A 24,961-nucleotide genomic window follows, 5' to 3' on the forward strand; every position below is an offset into this window, starting at 1 on the left:
GAAGGGGCACGGAGTGTGTGGATATAAAGGAGGGCACAGAGTGTGTGGATGCAGGGGGCAGAGTGTGTGGATGCAGTGGCACAGGTTATGTGGATGCAAAGGAGGGCATGGAGTGTATGGATATGAAGGAGGGCACAGAGTGTGTAGATGCAGGGGCACAGAGTGTGTGGATATGAAGGAGGGCACAGAGTATGTGGAGATGAAGGAGGCCACAGAGTGTGTGGAGATGAAGAGGGGGCAGAGTGTGTGGAGATGAAGGAGGGCACAGAGTGTGTGGAGATGAAGTAGTGCACAGAGTGTGTGGAGATGAAGGAGGGCACAGAGTGTGTGGATGAAGGAGGGCACAGAGTGTGTGAATGAAGGAGGGTACAGAGTGTGTGGATGAAGGAGGGCACAAAGTGTGTGGAGATGAAGGAGGGCACAGAGTGTGTGGAGATGAAGGAGGACACATGTGTGTGGAGATGAAGGAGGGCAAAGAGTGTGTGGAGATGAAGGAGGGCACAGAGTGTGTGGAGATGAAGGAGGGCACAGAGTGTGCGAATGAAGGAGGGCACAGAGTGTGTGGATGAAGGAGGGCACAGAGTGAGTGGAGATGAAGGAGGGCACGGAGTGTGTGGAGATGAAGGAGGGAACAGAGTGTGTGGAGATGAAGGCGAGCACAGAGTGTGTGTGGATGAAGGAGGGCACAGAGTGTGTGAATGAAGGAGGGCACAGAGTGTGTGGATGAAGGAGGGCACAGAGTGAGTGGAGATGGAGGGCACAGAGTGTGTGGAGATGAAGGAGGGAACAGAGTGTGTGGATGCAGGGGCACAGAGTGTTTGGATGAAGGAGGGCACAGAGTGTGTGGAGATGAAGGAGGGCACAGTGTGTGGAGATGAAGGAGGGCACAGAGTGTGTGGAGATGAAGGAGGGCACAGTGTGTGGAGATGAAGGAGGGCACAGTGTGAGTTAGCTGTAAATTATTCTTTGACAGAAATATAATTAAAAAAAAATATAAAAATATTCTTTTCCCTTGGATTTATGTGTATTATTTTTGCATACAACTAAATAAGTATTTCTGTCCTGACCTAAATACTTATTACGGTTTTTTGACCCAACTACTTATAAAACGGGACTGCACTGTAATTATTTTGGAGGGTCCCTTGAAAGAATTATGGAGACTCTAAGGGCGCAGCGAACTGCAAAAGTTTGGGAACCACTGTCCTAATACATTGTGCAGTGAAGTGAGGAATTGCATCCGGCAGAGTAAATGTGTTATCTCCCGCAATTTGCAGCAATTTTAAATCGCCAAAAAATCTCAGCTGGATACATTTACCCCCTGGGCTGCTCCTGCCACACCCATTAGACCCCCAGGGATGGAGGATTTCCTCTGGCACCAAATCGCTCTGGTCCCCACTAAAAGAACCAGAGCAGTGGCAGAAAATCATTGAAGCTCTAGATCCCCACTGGGATGGTGAACAGCATGTCCTTTTTATTAAACACATATACATTTGTAAAACATTTAAAACAGGCACATTTTCTACTTCTACGGCACAGCCCCAGGTGTTCACCCTTTTGGTGCTGCATTGGGTATTAATATTAACCCTTCCGATGCTGTTTCGCCCATTTTCAAACACGTGGGCAACAGAGGGGGACCCGACCCAACAAACCAATGGGCCACCCTACATATTTATAATGATGAGACATTGATCATCTGCACTCACCATGTAAAAACTGGGGTGCAAGTGGGATGTGCCTACATTGTATAAACAAAAAACATTGATGCTTCACACTCACCAAATACATCAGCAATTTTTTTCTGACTACTTTAAGCTGCAATCTGTGTTAAGAACAGGGAATGTGAGAGAGACCACTGGAACCCCCCTCCCAGTCTTGGTGGGAGTAGATGCTGCCTCCCAAGGGAAGCACATTGCCTGAGGGGGTGCAGTACGAGTTATCGGTGCCGTAAACACCGACAGTGTTTACTCCTACATAATTATTCCGATAATGAACAGAGCGACATAGAAAAAATAACTACTTACCAGTAAGAAGACACAGAGGAAATCCGATGAGAGGACATTGTGACACTTCCAAATGACGTCCGATTCGTGCGCGACTTTGTTTATTGTTTTTCTTAAAGTGGCAACGCACAGACTATGGTAATATTAATTTTATTCCTAACTCTAACTCCTAACCCTAATCCTAACCCCTAACATAAAGTTAATACTTTACCTGGGTCCGTGCGTTGCCGCTTTAAAAGCCAATATTTCCAAGCCGCGCACGCAACTGACGTCATTTGGAAGCTTTGCGATGTTCTCTCATCGGATTTCCTCTGTGTCTCTTTACTGGTAAGTAGTTATTTTGTCTCTATGTCGCTCTGTTCATTATCGTAATAATCATGTAGGATTAGACAGTGTCTGTGTTTACAGCACCGATAACTCGATTACCACCGGCCGGAGGAGACGTAGCCTCTACCTGCTCAGGTTTTATTTGTTCCTGCTGGTCTTAGAGGCAGTGCCGTCAGAGCTCCATTCTAGCAAAATTCAGGTCACCCTGAAATAAAACATGGAAACTTTACCTCTTACCAAATTTCCCAGTGCTAAATGGCTGGACCCTCTTTTCATCCAACATGTGTTCAGACTCCATGGACTGCCCTTTGATATAGTCTCTGATAGAGGATCTTAAGTTGTTCCTTGTTAGGAATCAATCTTAGCCTATCCTCTCCATATCACCCTCAATCCAATAGCCAGACTGAGAGGATGAATCAGTCCTTAGAGCAGTGTCTACGATGTTCTATTTATAAATTTCATAATAACTGGGTTGAATATTTATGTGGGCTGAATTTGCTTACAACAATACCTGACTCTGACATCACCTCTGTGTACTTTATAAATTTGGACAACATCCTAGGACTAATTCATTATCTCATCTCTCACCCACTAATCTCCCTGAACTACTCAACACTTCTTTACATTTTCAGTCTATTTGGAAGAAAGTCCATTCTGCCTTTCTACATGTCTCTATTAACTCAAAACCTTTCTCGGCTCTGCATCGTAGGACATGCACTTTGAAGTGGGTGATAGAGTCTGGTTGTCCACTTAAAAATTATCAGACTTTCTGGCAACCTTCTACAAAATTTGGACCTTGAAACATTGGTTCAAACAAGATCTTTAAGAAATATAACCCTGTTGCCTTCGGGTTGGATTTTCTTTCCACTAAAATCTCCCAACACTTTTCACTGTTCTCTTTTCAAGCCTGTTGATTTTTCTAGGAAATTTGGGTTCAGCCTCCGTGCTAAAGCTCAATGGCCACAAAGAATTAATTGTAGAAAAAATATTGAATTCTAAAAAAGTGCAAGGCCAAACTAATTTTTTAGACCATTGTGAGGGCAATAGACTGAAGGAGAGATCTTGGATTCCTGCAAGAAATTTACATGTTTAAAAACTGAAAAGGGCCTTATACAAACAATTTCCAGATACACTTTGGGGGGAGTACTGTTGTCAGCTGCCGTGCTAATCGCAATGGCTCACACTAATTATATTCCTGTCCCAGCTGTTGCCTGGCAGCTTGGACACCTTACCTTGTCTTTGAGTCACTGCGCTGCTTGCAATGGCTCACACTGTTATTTTCACACAACATGGCAATAGTCTTTATAAGTCTAATGCATACAATATTGTAGGTAATAGCAAGGGCAAAATGTACCTAATAACTTGAAATAACAATACACATAATACACCGATGCTCTGGTGTATATACTTAGATTGAGGCAACAAATAAAAAGAACATTAAAGTGTAAGAAACGGGTGATGAATAAAAAGTCCTCTGTCCAGTGGGACCCTGTTTTCTCACAGACTGGCAAGTATCTTTTTACTGCCATACATATCCCCGGCCAGTAAAATCATAGTAACACTTTTTCCCGAGTTTTATTTTCTCCCAAACGCCCCCCCCAGAAAGATGTGTGAGTGTGCAGCTTTCAAAACTAAAGGATTGTGTATATATTATATAATATATATACATATATATATATATATATACATTTCTGTGCAAAGGTTTTGGGTGGGTGTGGAAAAAATGCTACAAAGTAGGAGAATGCTTTAATAGGTTATTTAGTTTATTTTTGTGAATGAACAGAAGAGAACTCTATATCAAATCAATATTTGGTGTGACCAACCTGTGCCTTCAAAACAGCATAATTTCTTCTAGGTACACTTGCACAAAGTCAGGGATTTTGTAGGATTATAGTCAGGTATATGATTAACCAATCATTTCATGTGTAGGTTGAAGCACAGTCATTAACTGAAACAGAAACAGTTGTGTAGGAGTCTTAAATCTGGATGAGGAACAGCCAAGCGCTGCTACAAAGGTAAGGTTGTGGAAGACAGATTCATGTCACAGGTTATACATCATGGCAAGACTGAGCAGAGCAACAAGACCCAAGGTAGTTATTCTGCACCAGCAAGGTCTTTACCAGGCAAAGATTTCAAAGCAGACTGGGGTTTCATGATGTGCTGTTCAAGGTGTTTTGAAGAAGCACAGAGAAACTGGCAATGTTGTCCTCAAGATCAGGAAAAAACATACACTTATGCACTCCCCGGCGCCTGTTGCCGGAAGTAAACCATTCATTGCTGTGACGACAGGTATTACTCTCCCGGATCCGCAGTGCACATTTTAAAATACATTCTTTTTATTAAATACATTTAAACTATTACTTTGGAACTGAAACCATCCAGCACCAGACAATACCCGGCTGGGCTGGTCACAATGTAACACAGAGACCTGGAACTTGGAGTCATCCAGTATCAGACGATGCCAGGCTGGGCTGATCACACACTATAACACATCATCAACGTCTATTTATTTATATAGCGCCACTAATTTTGCAGCGCTGTACAGAGAGAGAACTCACTCACATCTGTCCCTGCCCCATTGGAGCTTACAGTCTAAATTCCCTAACATATACAGACACAAACAGAGAGATACTACGAGCAATTTAACAGCAGCCAATTAACCTACCAGTATGATTTTGGAGTGTAGGAGGAAACCGGAGCACCCAGAGGAAACCCACGCAAACACGGGAAGAACATACAAACTCCTCACAGATAAGGCCACTGGTGGGATTAAAATTAATTAACAACCGGTTCTCTGCCCTAATGACCATTTAAAGTATACAAAAATATATACCGAAAGGTATTCTAATATTTCATGCATTTAATACTCAAATAAGAACAATAAAAGAGATACACAAAACTGATTGTTATAAGAAAGAGTTTTAAAATATTAAAGAAAAAATATTGCTTCTTGATTGGCGTCCTCACTTACAATTTTCTTCGCTTTTATCCAAACATCATCGGCTGTGTGATTTATCCTTAACCATCTTTTCGCTGTAGGAGTAGGATCCCATACCTTTAGCGGTAGGCCGATTAGACTAATAGTCATTGTGTTTGATATATTAGAAACAGGCGACTTCTCTTCTCTGAACATATAATGTTCATCTTTGAAAAACCCCTTTCCGCTTCTGCTGAACTTACAGCAATTGTTCTGACATTTTTTTTAGCTCTTTGAACACTTTCAGGAATTGCATAGTTCTGGGAATTTTTTAAAATGTTTTCCACAAAATCTCGATAATCATTAATATCAATTTGGTATTTAAACATGTCATTATATACAAGCAATTGTTCTCCCGCTGCTTTCCATGGAACTAGTACTTCTTCAATATTCCAGTAATCTGGCTCCAAAAAAATTGAGAAATTGTAATGTGTTCCTATCTTGAAATCCTAGCTAGGGTTTAGGAGTTTAATGGGTGTCTATTGTAAAATACAGAAATAAGTGCTCACAGTACTTCATATAGGGGTGATATGCAACTTGGGATGATGTGCAATTCTCTTATCTTAGGGTCCCTTGTGATGATGGCTGGATATGTCAGTAAAGGGATTGAACTGTTTTAGATTTTGCCTCCATTGCTGATGTCTGCTATAACCTTTATACCTATTACTGGGTTATATGTTCATGTGTTTTGTTCATTGCAGGTATTGCTCAGAGGATCCATGGAACAAGCTATGCTGCTCACCAGCTTCCTTCTGCTGTGTCTCACAAATGTAAATGCTATGATTTTTCCAAAGGAATGTTTGAAAGACTATCCTGGAGTTCGTGTTCCGTGTTGCCCCTATTACCCCGATAGTAATGGATCACCGTGTGGAGCCCACCTAGGTAGAGGCAGCTGTGTGCTATTAAGTAGAAGTAGATCAATGCCACCAGTAGACATTATCATTGATGAGCGACATTTCTTTCCCTCATACTTTTTCAACACAACTTGTTTGTGCCAGGGCAACTTCTGGGGTTACAAGTGTGGTGAATGTATATTTGGTTATAAGGGGAAGAACTGTGATGAATCTTATACAGTTATAAGAATGGACATTCGTCAGGTGTCACTTGCAAAAAGAAAAGCATATTTTGCTGCATTAAATTATTGCAAACATATAACCGATAGAGAATATTATATTTTACAAGCCGGACATCGTTTTCGCTCCGGCACCTTTCGTTTCGTTGAAGCTTCTTGCTATGATGTATGGTGCTTTAACCACTACTATGCCACAAAAGCATTCATTAATAACACCAGAGAAAATAACATTGTGAATTATGCACACGCCAGCTCCGGATTTCTCACCTGGCATCGGTTTGCATTGCTTCTACTTGAGAGACAATTACAAAAATACATGGATGACCCATACCTGGCCCTTCTTTACTGTGACTGGCGGTACGATTCAGGCTGTGAATTCTGCAATAATGATTTTTTTGGAGACAATGACGATCAAGGAAATATCCATCCTTACTCTATTTTTTCAACATGGCGGGTGAGTAGCCCATTGTTTAAGTTTGGGAATTGCATTGACCTCCTAGAGTCTAGGTAGGGATCTATGCGTTGGGTATGATAGATATCTGGATTACATATTAGCCTAACCATGACACCATGCACATATTATCTCTCTGCAGCATTTGATACAAGGTCAGTGTGATAATACCAGGTTTAATGTATCGCTCTGTGCCGCACAGTTGGCCTACCCAGTACCTATCCAAGGTTTGAAACAACCCAGGCAAATATCCAAAATAAAATAAACAGGTTTATTTTACAAAATGGTAGCACCAAACAGCAATAACAATATTTAAAAAAACCTGCAACAAATAACACTACAGTCTGGCACAGACAACATACAGGGTACAATGAAAACAACTCACCAGTATCCTAGTCACTCTCAGGGGGTGCCGTCTATCCATCCAAACTTCTCCTGGCTACCAGTAAGACTGTCACTCTGCTTTTGGCAGACAACTAGTTCCCCAAGACCTGAAGAGAGTAAATCAGGGCAAATGCAGTATTCCAGGGAACGATTGTCCCTTTCCTTTCAGGGCAGAGATCGGGCCTCAATGCCAGTCTGACTTCAGCTATCACTTGGCAGTGAATGCCAATTTGCTGTTCTCTGGAGCTCCTTTTTTAAAGCCATAAATGACCTTCTCAGGAGGTTCAGGACCTGCCTGATTGGTCCTTTTCTGTATTTACCTTTTCACAGGTAAACATACAGACAAAGGGATAGCAGATGAGCCACTCTTGACATAATTAAGGACAGGTATTGTTCTGTGGCTATACAGCAGAGTTTGTTTAATCAGGAGAGATCACAATTCAGACACATTACATTGCAATACACAATGCAGTCCTCTGTAATTAAACATAGAGCTCTATTTGTGGACCTTTTCCCTATCTTAACACAAGAGACCTCCTGTTGTGATGTACATTCATACGGGACTGGTGGACAATAATCCATTTGCCAAGGCTGAAACAATGGACTGGTCTGCAATATAAGAAAATCATGCTGCCAGACATTTTAACTACTTACAAATAGAATATATACAAGTATAAATATGACTGATAAATATGGGGAACCAGAGGACAAGAAAAAGTATGTTTATATAATCCACAGTTTGTGAGAAACGAGGGGCAGACTGGTTGAGGTGATCGTAATACCTCGTTTCATCACAGTATGCACATAGTCAATGTACAGTAAGGGTGTGACAAGCTCGAGCATCCGATTAAAGCTTTGGGCATCTCAAAGGAACATTATTTACAATCTTATCAGTTATACCAGCTACAGGTCAGTTGTAAGTGCCGATTACTAATGATGATAGCTTTGTACGCATGCTAAAACATGGTTTGCAATCAGGTGCAACTGTAAAAATGTATTTTATGTATAGTAGACATTAATAACATCATAATAAGTGTATTTTATTGGGAAAAAATACTTTTTTTTTATTTATTTTTTTTATGTTTTGTCATTAATGTCTCTATTATTAACTGGTGACCTTAATATTTTTTTATTTCTGTGCATTTTTTTTGGACTTGATATTCCACATATGTATTGGATGTATCCTGCAGTATCTTAGACCTAGACCTGTATTCATCACCAGATGCATCTTCAGATCGCTCCTTGTTGAATACAGACCTGCGTATACTCGATGTACGTGCGTTTTTTAAAAACGCACATTACGTTCGTTTTGCATTTGTTAATGAATCAGGGCCCATATGTGTCCAACTCTATCTAATCCCCTGTATATTCATCGAAAAAGGGTGTAATGTATATGTAATAATTGTAGCAATAGGCAACTAGGAGGTAAACTGTTAAATGAAAGACAAATTTGGCATGAAATTAAATGAATGTTTTCTTTTCTTTTTAGTTGGTTTGTGGAGGTTATGAATATCCTGAGACATCTTGTTTGATGCCGGATTGTTATTGTGAACGTGGAAAGATCCTCCGTAGACCTGGCGGTCATCTGACTATTACTAAATCATCGGCAGCTGACGTGGACTACTGCTTAAGTCTACCGAACCTGGACACACCTCCATATAACTGGGAATCACAAAGAAGTTTTCGTAACTGCTTAGAAGGTGGGGACTTATAGCAACTGTGATATTCAGAGTAGTCACTAGCATATAATAAGGGGACCCTGGTGTAAAGGAAAGACACAAAGTTGTTTGGAGAACAATTAGTTCCAGAGAAGATAATTAAGCACTACAATGTTTCATCTATTCTAATTAGTACTCTCAATGTTGGCTCAGTTTTTGAACAATCTGGCATTTCTCTCCACATATTATCACTATTATTATATTAGCACATCATCCCAGTAAATCACGACATGGATTCACCTCTTAATGTCTTGCTTTCTGTACCGGTTTCTTCCTTGTGAATCCTCCGTACCCGAGGTGTTGGTTTCCCTTCCAATTTCCAGGGTCTGGCTGATTGCTTAAGAACATTAATCCCCATCTGAAGTGAAACACTGGAAGGGGGGGGTGCAGTTGGGGACAAGTGAATTTGGGATGTGTAAATATTTGTCTTGTGTAAAATTTGTTGCACTTTGACAATAGTCCGACACATGTGCTTGGAGATGCGGATCAGGCCCGTTTACATTAGAGATGCTCACTGACCCCCGTGTTTTGGTTTTGGGTCTGGATTACCTTTGGGTTTTGGTTTTGCCAAAACCGCCCTTGCGTGTTTTGGTTTTGTTTAGCTATTTTTTTCAAAATTCCATTTTTAAGGGTAAAATCACATAATTTCGGCATTATTTTGTACCTACATTATTATTAACCTTACTAATACTAAATTCCAGTGATTTCCATTAAATTTTTAACATCTCACAGGTCACAATATGCTTTTCATACACTTTCACCCAAATACTGCAGCGAGCTGGCTGGATGTTAAGCGCAGAGCAACGACACAAAGACACTACAGTTTATATCATAGTAGGAGAGGTAGCATGTGCAATTTATCAAGCCAAGCAGTTCATCCACAAGGAGTGCCACTTTTGTGGCTGAAGTGCAAGTCCAACATTGCCCTCCCTAAACAAGCTAACAATGGGCTTGTTAGAGTAATGGCAGAAACACACATCAGTGCCAGGAAAGATTAATGGTGCAAGATGGAATTGTCTTTGGGCCCTCCCACCCACATGTTGAATCTTACAAAGGACATGCACACTTTAACAAACCAAGCACTTCAGCGACAAGGGCTGTCCCTTTTGTGGGTGAAGTGCTTGGTTTGTTTGGGCCCCCACTAAACTAGCTATCAATGCCCTAAAGGCATGTTAGACCAACAGTGCTGTAAAATGAATTCTACACTGTCAAGATGTTGTCGTCATCATCTTCAGCATCATCCTCACCCTCATCAGTGTGTACATCATCATCACAGACTATAAATTCATCGCTGCTGGAATCCGTCATTACAGAAGTGTCAGTACTTGGATGCATTTGCCGGTAAAGGCCTTCCACGTGAAAGATGTAGTTTATTTTGATGAACATCATCTTTTCCACATTTTTAGGAAGTAACCTCCTACATCGATCACTGACAAGGTTCCCGGCTGTGCTGAACTCTTTCTGAGTACACACTGGAGGGTGGGCAGCTTAGGTACTGCAAAGCAAGTTTGTACATGGGTTTCCAAATGGCTTGTTTTTCCTCCTAGTATGGAAAGGGACTGTCTGACATTTCGATTTCAATGAACTCTTGAAAATAATCCTTCACCATCATTTGCATGTTTATAGTAGGATCGGATGGAGTTATGGTGGAGGTCACACTTTTTTTGCTAAAATCTTTCAAAACCAGACCAGGGGGTAAATGTATCAAAGTGCGAGTTTGCCAGCGTGTTTAAATCGCGGCAAATCGCGTATCAAGCTGCGATTTTGACACTCATGTTCAAAATCGCTGGTCATCTGGCGATTTTGTGTGATGTAAACACTCCCGAGTTTAGCTAACTCTCCTGTGTTTGGCAAACTCTCCTGTGTTGTAACAGTGAGTTGTAAACACATCACTTTTACACTGACCTGTCATACAGCTGCCGGAGCTCCGGCAGCTGTCAAAATGGTAAAGAGCAGATAAAAGTTAAAAAAAAAAAGCGTGAGGTCCCCCCACTATTCATGCTTAACCCTAGTGCTGCCTGACTAGTGCTGCCAGGGTTGGCGGCACTATAGCAGGGAGACACACGGCAGAGGTCCCCCTGCCATAATGACTAACCAACCCTAGTCTGTTCAGCGCTGGGCTGGATTCCCTGGAGCTTACGCAAGTAACGTAGCTCATTGCGCATGCGCAACGCTACTTGCGTAAGCTGCATTTACTGTATTACAGCTTACGCAAGTAGCGTTGCGCAATGAGCTACGTTACTTGCGTAAGCTCCAGGTACAGTATTAGGTGATTCCCCCACTAGCGTGGGAAAATCACATAATACTGTAGTTACAGCTTACGCAATGAACGTAAGTTCATTGCGGTTAGGACCTCCTACCTAGTAGGAGGTGTTTGCGTGGGGTAAAGACTTTTTTTTATTTTTATACAATCAAGAACAAAGATTCGGGATCTTACGAATATGGGGCCCTCCTGGCCGAAGCAATGAAGATATTGGACAAGCCATCATTTTTGGAAGTATAATTTGCTGGGACTGGGGCAAGCACAGACTATTGGAAGAAGAAAGAAGACATCTTTGGTGAGTATTTGGGATGTTTTTATTTTTAATAAATAGATGTGGTTTTAATGAGGGTGGTTAGTGTATTTATTGTGGGGTTTTTATTTTTAATAAATATGTGTGGTATTTACAAGGGTGTTGTTATTTATTTAACTTTTTTTTTTGTGGTACTACAGGTCCCAGCAAGCCAGGGATGTCAGGGCATGTTGGCACTTGTGGTTCTCCAAGTGCCAACATGCCCTGGCTGCCGTGGGTATGCTGGTGCTTGTAGTTATACAAGCACCAGCATGGCCACACTGTTTTTGGCAACCTAGCTGGCTGGGACTTGTAGTTCCACAAAACAAAATGGCGTCTGTTTATTTTTTTCATACTTTTTCGCCGTATTACCTTACTACCCACAGCCCAGGGGTAGTAGGAAGAGCCCTAGTGCTATCAGCACTGGGCTGGTTCTTTCTAGGGGGGGGGGCCCGCTCATTTTTTTCGGCGGACCCCACTCCCTAGGGAATCCAGCCCAGCGCTGAACAGTCTAGGGTTGGTTAGTCATTATGGCAGGGGGACCTCTGCCGTGTGTCTCCCTGCTATAGTGCCGCCAACCCTGGCTGGTTTGCCTAGTGCTGGTAAAGTGAAAATCGGGGGGACCCACGCAAAATTTTTCCCCGATTTTCACGGGACCAGCACTAGTCAGGCAGCACTAGGGTTAAGCATAAATAGAGGGGGGACCACACACTTTTTTTTTTTCAACTTGTATCTATTCTTTACCATTTTAACACTGCCAGGGCAGTGTAACCGTGATGTGTTTGTACAACACACTGCTATCAAGCAGCGTGTTGTATCTGGCGTGTTTTGAAGCAAACTCTCCTGAGTTTGCTAGCTCGCAGCTTCATACATTTGAGAGCTGTATAGCTGCAGTGGCAAACAGTCGGGAGTTTGATCTCTGGCGACTTTGCAAGTAGCGATTTTAACAGAAGCAGAACTCTGGCGATTTTGCATGAAATCTCAGCTTCATACATCGGCGAGTTTCAACTCTCCCGAGAAAATCGCTGGAGTTGCAAAATCGCACTTTGATACATTTACCCCCAGATGTCAAACTGTTGTGGTCTGCCACCTGTGTCATCCCTGCTTCTTCTTTGGAAAGTGCAATTTCTTAAGAGCAGCAGCTGCCTGAGAAACTGAAGGAGGAGACGTCGTCAAGCCAAGGACCAGTTCAGCGGTCAAGTTGCTGACCAAGAGCTCCTTGCATCTGTTCAGATCTCGGTCATTTGGAAGCAAAGAATCGACGTAGGTCTTAAACCTAGGATCAAGCACAGTCGCCAAAAACATAGTGATCCAACTTCAAGATTTTAATAACTTTTGGATCATTGCGAAGTGAATTAAGTACTTGATCTACAAGGCCAACATACTTTGCGGAATTGCGGAATTCACACGTCACAACTTCAAATGGTTTCAGCACCTTGCAAAGCAAAGAAAGGATTCTCCACTGTGCAAGACTGAAATACATTCCACCTCCTTTCCCAATGTCATCTGTTGTGCAATACGCTTGGATGGCTTTGCGCTGTTCCTCCATCCTCTGAAGCATGTACAGGATGGAATTCCACCTTGTTAACACCTCTTGCTTAAGTTGGTGGCAGGGCAAATTAACTTGTTCTTGGAGCTGCTACAATCTCCTACATGCTATGGCAGAATGCCGAAAATGTCCCGAAATTTTACGGGCCACCGAAAGCATCTCCTGCACCTCACAGTTATTTATCAAGAAGCTCTGCACCACCAAGTTTATTGTGTGAGCAAAACAGTGAATGTGATGGAATTCACCCAGCTGTAATGCTCGCACTATATTGTTGGTGTTATCAGAAATGACATATCCTGGGGAGAATCCAAGTGGTATAAACCATGTATCAATTACATCCCTTAGTTTTCGTAACAAATTATCAGCTGTATGCCTGTTAGTGAAGCCGGTGATACAAAGAGTAGCCTGCCTGTGAGAAATGTTACATAGTGGTGTACATGCTGCTGCTGTTCCTGCATGTGAAGGCAAATGACCAACCCAGTGGGCTGTCATAGTCATATAATCTTTGGTTTGGCCACTTCCACTTGTCCACATATCTGTGGTTAAGTGTACAGTGGGTAGAATGGCATTTTTGAGCCCAATTATTACATTTTTACAAACGTTCTGGTACAGTTGCGGAATAGCTTTTCTTGAAAAATGGTGTCGCGATGGAATTTTGTAAAGGGGACACAAAACCTTAATTAACTGTGAAAAACCAGCTGCGTTTATAGTGGATATTGGACTTAGATCTAACACTAGCATAGTCGCCATGGTGTCTGGGTGACTGCTGTCATACTTGCTTCCTCTAGCAAAAGATTGTTTCACAGTTAATTGTAGTAAAGTACTAGTGGTCTTCTTCTTGGGCTGCTTATGGGAGGAAGATTCACCCCCAGCAGCAGCAGCAGTGGGACTAACGCTCAAGAATTCTTCAGAGGAATCAAGGATAGTGCAGGAATCATCGAGCCTTACCAAGTTGGATGCAGGACTAACTCCGATCGCTACTAAAGATATTGATGAGGACGGTGTTGTGGGTGTAGATTGCAGGCGTCGGGATGTAGGTGAGAGAAGGGTCCTAGCTGATGATGGACTGCTTGTTGCTATTTTTTTACCATCATTTTCAGCTTTTCCCAACACCTTGCCATGAACTTGCGTCAAATGGCGTAACATGGATGAGGTTCCAAGATGGTTAAGGTCCCTCCCTCGACTGACTGTAGCTTTACATACACTCAGGGCCGGTGCTAGGATCCCCGGCGCCCTAGGCGCAATTTTGAAATCCGCCCCCCCCCAAAATAAATCCGCCACCCACCCCAAAAAAAAAAATCCGCCACCCCCCCAAAATATCCGCCCCCAGGACTTTCCTTACCTTAAACTCCATGACGCTGCTCCTCTCTGCAGGGTCCCGTCCCTCACTGACACTGTCGGACCCTGATGATGATGTCACGCCCGACAGTCAGTGAGGGGAGGGGGAGTGGAGGAGACGGAGGTGCGCCCGCCCCATCTGCTGTTCCGGAGCACAAAGTTTTGCTTGGTAGGAGCAGAGCAGGTGCTGAGCCCGTTCAGTATCTGCGGGCCGTTGCGGCGATGGTGAGCCATAGCTGTGCGGTGGCCGTGGAAGTTATGCCCGCGGTCGCCGCACAGTTTTACAGTAAAAAGTATATCTGCTTTTTAATCCTGTGGCGCCCTTCAGAGCCCGGTGCCCTAGGCAACTGCCTAACGTTGCCTAATGGGAGCGCCGGGCCTGCATACACTACAAATGGCTAGACAACTGTTGTCAGGATTTGGGTAGAAATAATTCCACACATAAGAAGTGGCTTTTTTGGTCTTATGTCCAGGCATGACAATGGCCTTCTTCTTATCACGTGCCGAAACTGCTTCCACTGGTGCAGGACTTGCACAAACAACCTCATCCTCATCAACATCCTCATTAGCGCCCTCATCGGCTACACAAATATCCCCCTCATCCTCTTCCAATTCCAAAGTGGCATCCTCAATTGGTGTATCACCACCTACATTAGGGCTGTTCAGGCACACACCAGCAGAAATGCAGAAAGGGGCCTTCTTTATGGGTACACTATCAGAATGGTTACGATTACACATACCACTCGTGGATGGACTCTCCTCAGGGATTGGTGTCATTTCTAAATCTGAGCATACATTATCCTCTAATGCCTTACTGTTTTCTTGCAGCTCGGCTTTGACACGTAATAGTATTTGTGCACCACTTTTGGACTCCAAATTACTTGGTCTTGCTTGGTCACGAGTGACCCTACAAGAAAAAGTCTCAGTAACATTTTTAGATCTCGCACTCATAGAGAAAGGCGAAGGCCTCATTCTTTCTTTACCCATGCGTGTGTAGAATGGCATGTTGGCAATTTTTTTTTTTTATCGGCAGATAACTTTTCCTGGATTACAGCTCTTTTTCTCTTCAACACGGTAAAAGGTGTTTTTTTTGTCTGTTTTTTTCCCTGACTTCAAAAGACTATGTACTTTTACATAGGCTTTACCAGGTGATGTACAGGGATAACTATCATCAGGACTGGTGGCAGCAGCTGCTTGCTGCTCCTGCTCTAATGTGTACTGCTTTTTGATGACACCGTACACTTATTAGTGCAAATTAAAAAAAAAGCCTGCAAGTACTTGTAGATTACTATTTCAGCAATGACCAAATGACCAACACAGCTCTTCTCTTTGGGTGTATATTAGACCCTACACTTATTAGTGCAAATTCAGAAAAAAAGACTGCAAGGACTGGTATATTAGGATTTCAGCAATGACCAAAGCAACTCTTCAATTTGAGTGTATATTAGACCCTACACTTAGTTGTGCAAATTCAGAAAAAAATCCTGCAAGGACTTGTAAATTACTATTTCAACAATGACCAACGCAGCTCTTCTCTTTGAGTGTATATTAGACCCTACACTTAGTAGTGCAAATTCAGAAAAAAAGACTGCAAGGACTTGCATATTGTATTTCAGCAATGACAAAAATAGCAATGGAGTTCTTGTCTTTGGGTGTATAGAACACAATACACTTAGTGCTGCAAATTCTAACAAAAAGCCTGCAAGGACTTGTATATTTCTATTTCAGCAATGAGAAATTCAGCAATGGAGCTCTGTGCTTTGTCACTCTATCCTTCTGTATCCCTCTCTCAACTGGCGCTAGATCGCGGTGGAGGGCGGTATTTATTGATTCCAAAACTTGCGAGATCCGACGACGTCACAATGACGTTTCGCCTCCTTTTGAAATCCAAATAGGCGCGAAAGTCGAATCCCCGCAGTTCGGGTGGGTTCGGTTTTAAAGAAACTGAGCCCGCCCATCTCTAGTTCACATGCTCCCCGTACAGAAGTGTAGATTTTATGTCTAGTTGTTGTACTTGTATTTCTGAACTAGCTGCAAGAATGTTCTCCCAATTAATTGTTTTACCACTTTAGCAAATTAAGTGCTGCCATTTCCCAATTCTTGACTTCCTCTTCTTGTATCTTACCATGGTTCTAAAAAAATGTGTCAACCTCTAAGAGCATAGTCTTACAGCTGGACATTCTCAGACTGCCACATCGGGTTTCAACAGCTTATAAGTTGTGACAAGACCGACCTCAAGACAGACCTCATCTTCCCATCGGTCACCCTGGAACATTTGAACTGGAGAATAGATTTATGGACTCTTATGTTTGCTATTTGTACCCTTTCTTTAGATATGACACAGACCTAAACCACACCTGATTTTGAATGTTGCCAGGTGGGTTACATGTATATTGCTATAGTTTTCATTTTCCCTTTAGAGTACAAAATGATGTATGGGACATCCATCCCCCTCTCCTCAACACACAGGAAGTTAGCAGCTCCTTCAATATCACAAATGTTTGTAAGGAGTTGCTCTTCATAAATAGGGATTAGCAATCTCATTAACCAGTTCAGACCACCATTGCTCTCCCTTGGACTTTAACAGGCAGTGAGGCACCAGCTCAGCAGGGGTGGACTTCATATGAATAAAATCCTGGTCCCTGCCCATCTCCATCCCACTCCCACCTCCCAGCTAATCCCAGCATTGCTGACCTGTGGATATTCCTGCAGGGAGGTTTTCTCGGAGTGGGAAAATTGGACACTTTAATAGAGCCTATCAGTGTGACACTAGAGGGCATTTCAGAATTTCTTGTGCTTGGTGTATAGTTTTGCCTCTCAGCAGCTCCATCGCGATTCCTGCATCCGATCCTGTAGTTAATCCACAAGTACCCTATATACCAGAGATCTCTGCTACATCTGGAGTTGGTTGTGGGCTTGCTGCCTGGTACTCCTACTAGAGCAGGGAGACTGGGGTTCAGATCTCTATCATGCTGATAGAGAGCATTGGCCATGGAGATAATTCCTTTACAGTGTGTTGGAACTTTACACAGTGATATTTACCCACTGCTGGATCACGATATAACCCCAGCCCTTTTTCTGGCCCGTCTGGAAACCAAGGACTGTTCTGTTTATAATTGTTATTCTGTAAATAACACTGGGAGGTTTTTGGGTGTGATTTTGAGTGTGGTGAGTATTTGAGGTGTTGATTTAAAGTAAAGATCTTTTCATGGCTATTGTTTGCATTAGATGTTCATCTTTTGTAATATAGGTACAGTTGTATCCTATCTCCCTTTGTGTGTGTGGTCCTGAACCCTAGATACCAGGACCTTCGTCTGAGAGCCTACCCTAATGTCCTGCTATTATCACACCAAATCTGGCTATCATCCCTCTGGAGCTAATTCCAGAACAGACCTCCTGGAAATATTTGGTGCAAGAAATTTAAAGCTAAATCGCAAAGACTTAGTGGTCCCCATGAGACGTATATTTAATCTATGTCTGTCTGTGTTGTGTATCGTCATCTTTACAATACTCTTCTTAAACATTCTGCTCTATCTCTGTAAGACACCTTATATCTGATGAAATCAAGTGACCTGCAGATGAGAGTACCCACTTTAAATTTATTTTATCCGGCTACCTTTTTGCATAGAGGGACACTCAGTCCTGAAGTCGGCTGTGCACAGTTTGTGCCGAGGAAATCTTCATAAACCATCAGCTTCCTAATGTGCAGCAATACACAGGTGACCGTGATCGGTCCTGGCTAGTACTGTATGTCATTCTATTTCCAACTATTGGCTTGTTTTCAGGAGTTATAATTACAGTTTGTACACTTCAGCTGCATATTTAAATTTCCAGACACGTGGATATCATACAGTCCATCACATAACGAGTGATTTAGTTAGAGAGGGGAGCGAGCTGGCCACTCGACTCCTCCAGGTACTGTTTCAATTACTAACAATGTCCAGATAGAACTTGGTATTAGTATATACAATATATATGTGATTTTTACATGAGATTTGATAATCTGGTAATTATTATTCTTACCACCTTGGACATCCCCATCATCATATACATTTGTGTACATATTTTATATGTGATATCAATGTTAAATAAGTTTGTAGATACTAATGACATAGTTATATACATTTATTTTATTGATTTTATGTTCTTTCCCCAGATGTGTCTGCACTGGGAACAATCCCAATTCACCAAACCAGGCGACTTTCTCTTTTTTTCCAGCCTAGATCAGCCACCAGGTTTCCTTTAAGTCTTCAGGCAAGGCATTCCTTTCATTTCTCCTTGGAGGAATCACTTGTGAGATGTCTCATAGTTATTTTCTTATCTTTGAAACACAATGTCACTTTTTTCCTCCCGCTGCTAAGGGCTGCCTTCTTCTTGGTAAGGAGATTTTGTTGGGGCAATTTTCCACTTGCCGGAAGAATCCTTATACTTTCCCACTCACAGTTGCACCTACTGGCTGAAGCGCCAAAGATACTGGAAACCTGGACCTTATATATAATAACTGGACTTTTTTGCAGACTTGTTTCCAAGACAGATGCTAGCAAGGCAGATGAAGTAGAGTACAAGCTTAATTTAAAGCTGGTCTGTTTTCCCTTAATTCTCTCTTTTCTCTGAATATTATTGAACCTTACACAGAAGGCTAACTCAGCCACTTTAACATACAGGATCTGATTCATCTTCGGACATAAGTCTCTTTACCTGCTGTATTTAGCATGAAATAGCTCTGCGGATGGTCAGAAATGGACCTTACACCAGTGAATGCAGTTGCACGCAGTTCATGACCGAACGCAAATGTCAACGACTGGAAAGGTGGAACGGATGTGGGAAGGGGTGAACAAACATAGGTCATGTACAGCAAGGGCGTGCCAACGCAGATGCAGCCGATTCAAGTCCTGGGTTTCTCTAAAGTACATTTTTTTCAGCCATATAATTTGCTCCAGCTAAAGGGCAGGTGTAAGTGCCGACTGATGGTGATGACACATATTATATTGATACATCAGTTTATAATGTTGTTTTTTTTCCCCACAGGTTTTATGAACCGTGCTGGGAGGGCAGCCACGACTATGCACAACGCATTTCATGTGTTCTGTGGTGGAACTATGGGCGAAGTTCCGCTTTCCTGTAATGATCCCATCTTTGTATGTCACCATGCATTTATTGACAAGTAAGAATCATTATCAGTGTAATGCTATATTTTCCCCTATACATATAATAGCATGATTTGTCACCCTGAATATGATGAATTAAACCATCACCCTCTTGGTCATGTCATAAAATGAGAAAAGGAATTCCAAACACACTTTATTGCACTACGCATATCACAGACTGACATCCAGAGATTTTGTCTGAATGAGGCACAAATCCACCGGACAATCATACAACCCACAAATTGGTCATTTTTCAGTAGTCTGCTTGTCACAAACATCAGGCAATGCTGTACATTGTGAAGGTGACTCTTCCGGTACCACAGAAGAGGGTGACCTGTTTGCTTGAGTATCCTGCCACAATAGTAGTATATCTGGTTGATGCTTGATGGTGGAGTGAATGCAGAAACATAGTCATATTTAGTGGAGGGGATGAGCAGCTGGAGAATGGTCAGAAGTAAGTTCGTTACACGGGATGGAAGACCAGCTGGATACATTATAAAGGATAAGCAGGAATCACTAGAGAAGAGAAATCATAAAAATAAAGAGTATATATGAATCTATTTATGGGCCAAGACAGGAAACTGATGGGAACTAAGATGGATTTTTTGTAAGGTAGTGATAGCCATTTTGGTAAAGTGCAAACTCATGCACAATGGTGGTCACTGATGGAGTTGTGGGAGTAAATTCCTAACACTTACACACACTCTCACTCTTTCTCTCATTCTGTCTCTTTCCCTTTGTCACTTACCTGTTTCATTTCTTCTCCATTGATGAATTTGCTTCTCGTAACTGTCCCTGCTGCAGGCCATGCAGGGAATCCCATCCCTTCCACACTGGTCGGTCACATGATACATCTCACCTCCAATACATTTAAGTCAGAGAGGAATTTCAGAGCATCACATTCAGTGCAGGGAACAAGGGAGGAGAACCTGACGGCCTGGATCTGCCACTGCCACCAGCTGTGAGTCACGGGACATGTGTGCCTGTGAGTACTGGTGGGCCCTCCTGGGTCACCATCTATTGTCCCCATTGTGAGAGTGAGAAGTGACGGTATCGCACGCAGTATGAATTATCACGGAAACAGAGACCATGGAAATCGCTGTGCTCTCTATATGGACGCGGCAGCACAACACTGGTACCCCCTTGGCTGTGTGCCCTGTGTGAAGGCACGTCGAACCACCCTAGTTATGACTCGGTGATCGCATATACCAGTCATCAGTGGTACAAACATCATTATAGACATTATGTAATCCCCAGCAGAGGTGCCAATGTGATTATATACCAGTACCAGTCAGCAGAGGCGGGCACAAGATTATGTTCAGGGCAGCGGTATTCACATAATTATATACCAGCTAGCAGAGTTGCCCATGTGATTTTATGGCATTGTACTAAATTAAGCAGACTTTGGGCACTTTGACAGTCCCCTCCTTTCTGTATATAACTAGTCCCTCTGTCCGGGATGCAGATATAGAGAACTTTGGAATTTATGGCAGCCCTGAACTATGGAGACAACAGGTGAACAGTATCTAAGTCTACATCCTGCTTCACGTTTCAAAGTGCAATAATTCTTCCTCTGCATCAAATGCATATTCTGACCAACATGGCACCTTAAATGGACAGTAATCACTAATGCAGCTAAAGATCCTAATATACAAACCCCTCCATATCATCCCCCGTGGTCATTTCTGCTCATCTCTGAAGAGTGCAGCCGATAACTGTCCATCAGTTTATTACAGTGCCACTGGTTGTTTCACAAATTACCCCTGCGATGACTGATGATCACCAGCGAGAGGACACCAACGTCTTGTAGTAGTTTTGCAATTGTATAAAAGACACAATGGGAAGAATCATAGAAGCATTTACCCATATATTGGCTACATGATAAAACGATAAGAAGAAAGCACTGTGAAAGGAGTTTATGTAATGTCAGGACACTAGTTTAGTCCTTATCTAAAGGATCCCCTAAAAGCCTTTCCAGGTGTCTTATAGCACGGAGGGGCCAAGGGTTGAAGTCCCAATAGTTTGACAAAGTTGATTGGTTACTTTTCTGCCGCAGGGTTTATTATACCTTCTGATACCACCAAATGACCGGGAGGAATCTGACATTGCAGGACTCAAATGGCAAACTGTTGATTGCAGCCTCTACGAAATGGGTCACAGGCTCAGTCAACAACCACTACACCCTTTTTGCGTCTGTGCTGATCGGCATTGGGGAATGCTGGAGGGTGCGTGCCTAGCATTTCTGAAGCGCTGGGCTGCCCCTACGCTCCAAACTCCAATTCTTGCCATGTGCACCAAAGAGAGGTGAACATTCACCACTCCCCTGAACGTACCATACCTGCCAACTTTCCAGTCCTCCATTCAGGACTGTTCCGTCTTAATCAGGTAGGAGCCATGGGTTTCATTTAGATGTGCACAGAAGTCCTTCCTATTGTGAAAAGAAAGCGATTCATGCCTCCCTGGTGCCGCTGCAGACATAGGTCATGTGTAGCCGCTGAGCAAAGTTAAAATATATATTGAAAAGTTACAAAACTACACAAAAAAATAATAACATAAAACTAGACCTCAGAAACCCGCAGCTCTGTGATACCTCTGATACACCAAAGGAAGGGGTTCTTTACAGTAAGGGCAGTCAAGATATGGAATTCATTGCCAGGGAAGGTTGTGATGGCAGATTCAATAGATATGTTTAAGAAAGGGTTAGACAAATTTTTAACGGCAAAGTGTATCCAGGAATACGACCGTTAATTAAAATGAAGGATAGTAGTGGATATAGTGTAAAAATAGGACTGTAATATTGGGTCTGGGGGGATTTTCACAATTGAAACAGATTGGCGGTTGCTTACTCTGGATCAATTTACCTCTGATACACCATCCACTGCAATATCTATGTCTCCTCTGCACCAGAAGCTGTGATACCTCTGATACCCCATCCACTGCAATATCTATGCTTGATCCATCTCTTAGAAAACCACACTGACACTTTGTGTTTTTATGTCTGCACAGGATATTGGAGGTTTATATTCGAAGGAGAGGTCTCACCCCTGTCGATTATCCCCCGACTCCATATTATGGGCAGCGAGGAAATGAGTGCATTCAACCATGTCATGCTTGCTTTTTACACAGAGACATGCTTCAACAAAGTACTACCCATGGAGTGGACTATTCTGTATATAATGGTATGTAGGGTGTCGTTACCAGGAAGAGGGCAGAGAATTACATCATGTATCTGCCAGGTGTTGTCTCCACATTACATTTGATTTTGGAATAAAAAATAAATAATAAACAATGATTCATTTAGGAAACATCATTAATTATAAAAATGGAATTAAAGACGGAATGTACAACAGGCTTAATTGGCGGGAAAATAACATTAACATGAGCAATAATTGTAGTCAGAAGAGACAAAAATCATCAGAAAATCAATTACAATTTACATATTTTTATTATCCAATCATATGTCAGTGAATCATTGTATGTCAGACTGTAGATATCTGCATAATAAAATATCTCTGCAGAACTGGCTGTTCTTATTACTGGGGTACATGATGTTACATGGATTACCATTAGGGTGAGGAGAAAGCTGTTCTGGAGGTTTTAGGAATTGGGATGAATTTATTGTAACGTTAGTTTACAGTGGGACAGGACAAGGGCCCCTGGTCATGGATGTGTATTTATATAGCTCCACCAACTACGCAGCGCTGCACAGAGTGTTAGTGTTACCCTGTGACAGAGCTCAGGGGAAGAAGAGGTGATATTTTGGGGAAGTTATGCTTCTGGAAAAAGCCAAATCCATTGAAAAGCTCTGATTGATTTTAGTACTTATCCAGCGGAGGGACATTTTCTGTTCTCTCCCAGAACATGTCCTCAGTGGCTGTGATTGGTGTATTAGGATGAACAGAGCCATCTCAAGACTAACCGGCACTGAAACAAGACTGAGCGCTTGGATCAGGGTCTGGATCTCTCTCCAAGTTTAGTTCAAACCCAAAATGTCTGATAAAAAGTCCCAGCCTGGATCCACCCATCCAGAAAATAGGTGAGATGGGAACATTCTGTCCAGTGCAGGAGCGAGGTCCATTCTCAGATGATTGACAGATATAATACGGAGTTAGAAGTTCGACCATACTCCCTGCCCCTTCTCAATGTTCCTGTTCCTCACATTTCCTCTGAACCTACTTCCCTCCAGTGTCAGCGCATGTCCTCGTGTTCTAACCCTTGATATATATGGAAGCTTCTATCATGTCCCCGTTCCCTTCTCTGCTCCAAACTATACCTATTAAGATCTTTTAGTCTTTCTGGGTAAGTTTTGTGCTGTTGGCCATGCACCATTTTAGTTGCCCTTCTTTGTACAGTCTCTAATGTATTTGATGTCTGCATACGCCGATGTGTGGGACCCCCATGTCATCTCACACCCAAGAGCTATCCCGGGCAATAGAGGAGCAGACCAGCGGGGAGCAGGTGCATCAATGACAGCACCCCCCCCTCGACACGTGGTGACACGGGCTACATGTATAATTCACATATTTTGGGAACGCCAATTACGACATCTGTGAAACGAAGAACGAAAACACAATAATATCCCGCAAGTGATAGGTTTTCAATACCATGCGGATATCCTTGTATTACATGTAGAATCTTAAGTGTTCTCCACTATAGCAGATAGTTATACCGCTGGGGAGAACGGGTTCAAGTAGGCCGAGATCCTAAGCTACAGCCCCCAGTACACTATATATACAGATAGTAATCTCACGATGCTGAGACATTAACTTGTAGCCTGGTAATAACAGCAATAATAAAAGGACTAATTTGTGACACACAGGTATAGCAGATTGAAGTGACTGAAATAAGAGGAGGACCCGGTGCCTTCAGTGTATAACTCCTCTAATACGTGGGCAGCTGAAGCTTCAGTGTCTCCATTTATTAAAAATAATGTAATCTATGGTATAAAACACAGTCCATATGAATATCAAAGGTCTTTTCCTCCAGGATAGAGTATAGAACATATACAGCAGAATTGCAAAAGAGCGCCGTAGAAACGGAGAAATAACCAGGTGTGAACCAGGTGTGAGCGCCTTGTATAAACACAACACCACTACTCAGAAAGAGGAGGATGAAAGGCTGCGCGTCACAGGGCGTAGAGCTGGTGACCATGTGAATAGTGTTGTGCTCGGTGGTCAGTCTGTTTGGAGGGACGTAGAAAACGCCAAGTTGGTGTCATCGCAAACTTGGCAGCTCTAGAACAACAGGCTGAGCGTTCAGATGCGTTCCAAAAGAGAAGCAGGTTCCACCCCCACCCAGCAGCAGCAACTGGTTTTCATCTGGGTGCAGTACTGAACTATGGCTATGTAACATGAGAGGCCACTCCAGGGAGGCCTGCAAAACAAACAGCAATACCAGACAGCAGCTTCTTAACATATACCGGAAGAGGTGGAATGGGGCAGGAAAG

The 24,961-nt window shown here is 42.6% G+C and overlaps 2 protein-coding genes across 2 annotated transcripts in view; one reads left to right on the forward strand and one right to left on the reverse strand.

Annotated features, from left to right (window-relative positions):
* The window catches only part of LOC142140696 (tyrosinase-like), a 42,467-nt gene extending 19,432 nt beyond the window's left edge, over positions 1-23,035 (forward strand). Inside the window, exons 2-5 of the mRNA XM_075198487.1 lie at positions 6,006-6,830; positions 8,701-8,911; positions 19,397-19,532; positions 22,522-23,035. Of these exons, the coding sequence (XP_075054588.1) occupies positions 6,024-6,830; positions 8,701-8,911; positions 19,397-19,532; positions 22,522-22,702 (1,335 nt within the window). The 5' untranslated portion in view covers positions 6,006-6,023 and the 3' untranslated portion in view covers positions 22,703-23,035. The remainder of the gene's footprint in view (positions 1-6,005; positions 6,831-8,700; positions 8,912-19,396; positions 19,533-22,521) is intronic.
* The window catches only part of LCMT2 (leucine carboxyl methyltransferase 2), a 51,705-nt gene continuing 49,670 nt past the window's right edge, over positions 22,927-24,961 (reverse strand). The window contains exon 15 of the mRNA XM_075198486.1: positions 22,927-24,888. Coding sequence (XP_075054587.1) covers positions 24,730-24,888 — 159 coding nt within the window. The 3' untranslated portion in view covers positions 22,927-24,729. The remainder of the gene's footprint in view (positions 24,889-24,961) is intronic.

The sequence above is a fragment of the Mixophyes fleayi genome, chromosome 2 (assembly GCF_038048845.1).
Source record: "Mixophyes fleayi isolate aMixFle1 chromosome 2, aMixFle1.hap1, whole genome shotgun sequence".
Lineage (NCBI taxonomy): Eukaryota > Metazoa > Chordata > Amphibia > Anura > Limnodynastidae > Mixophyes > Mixophyes fleayi.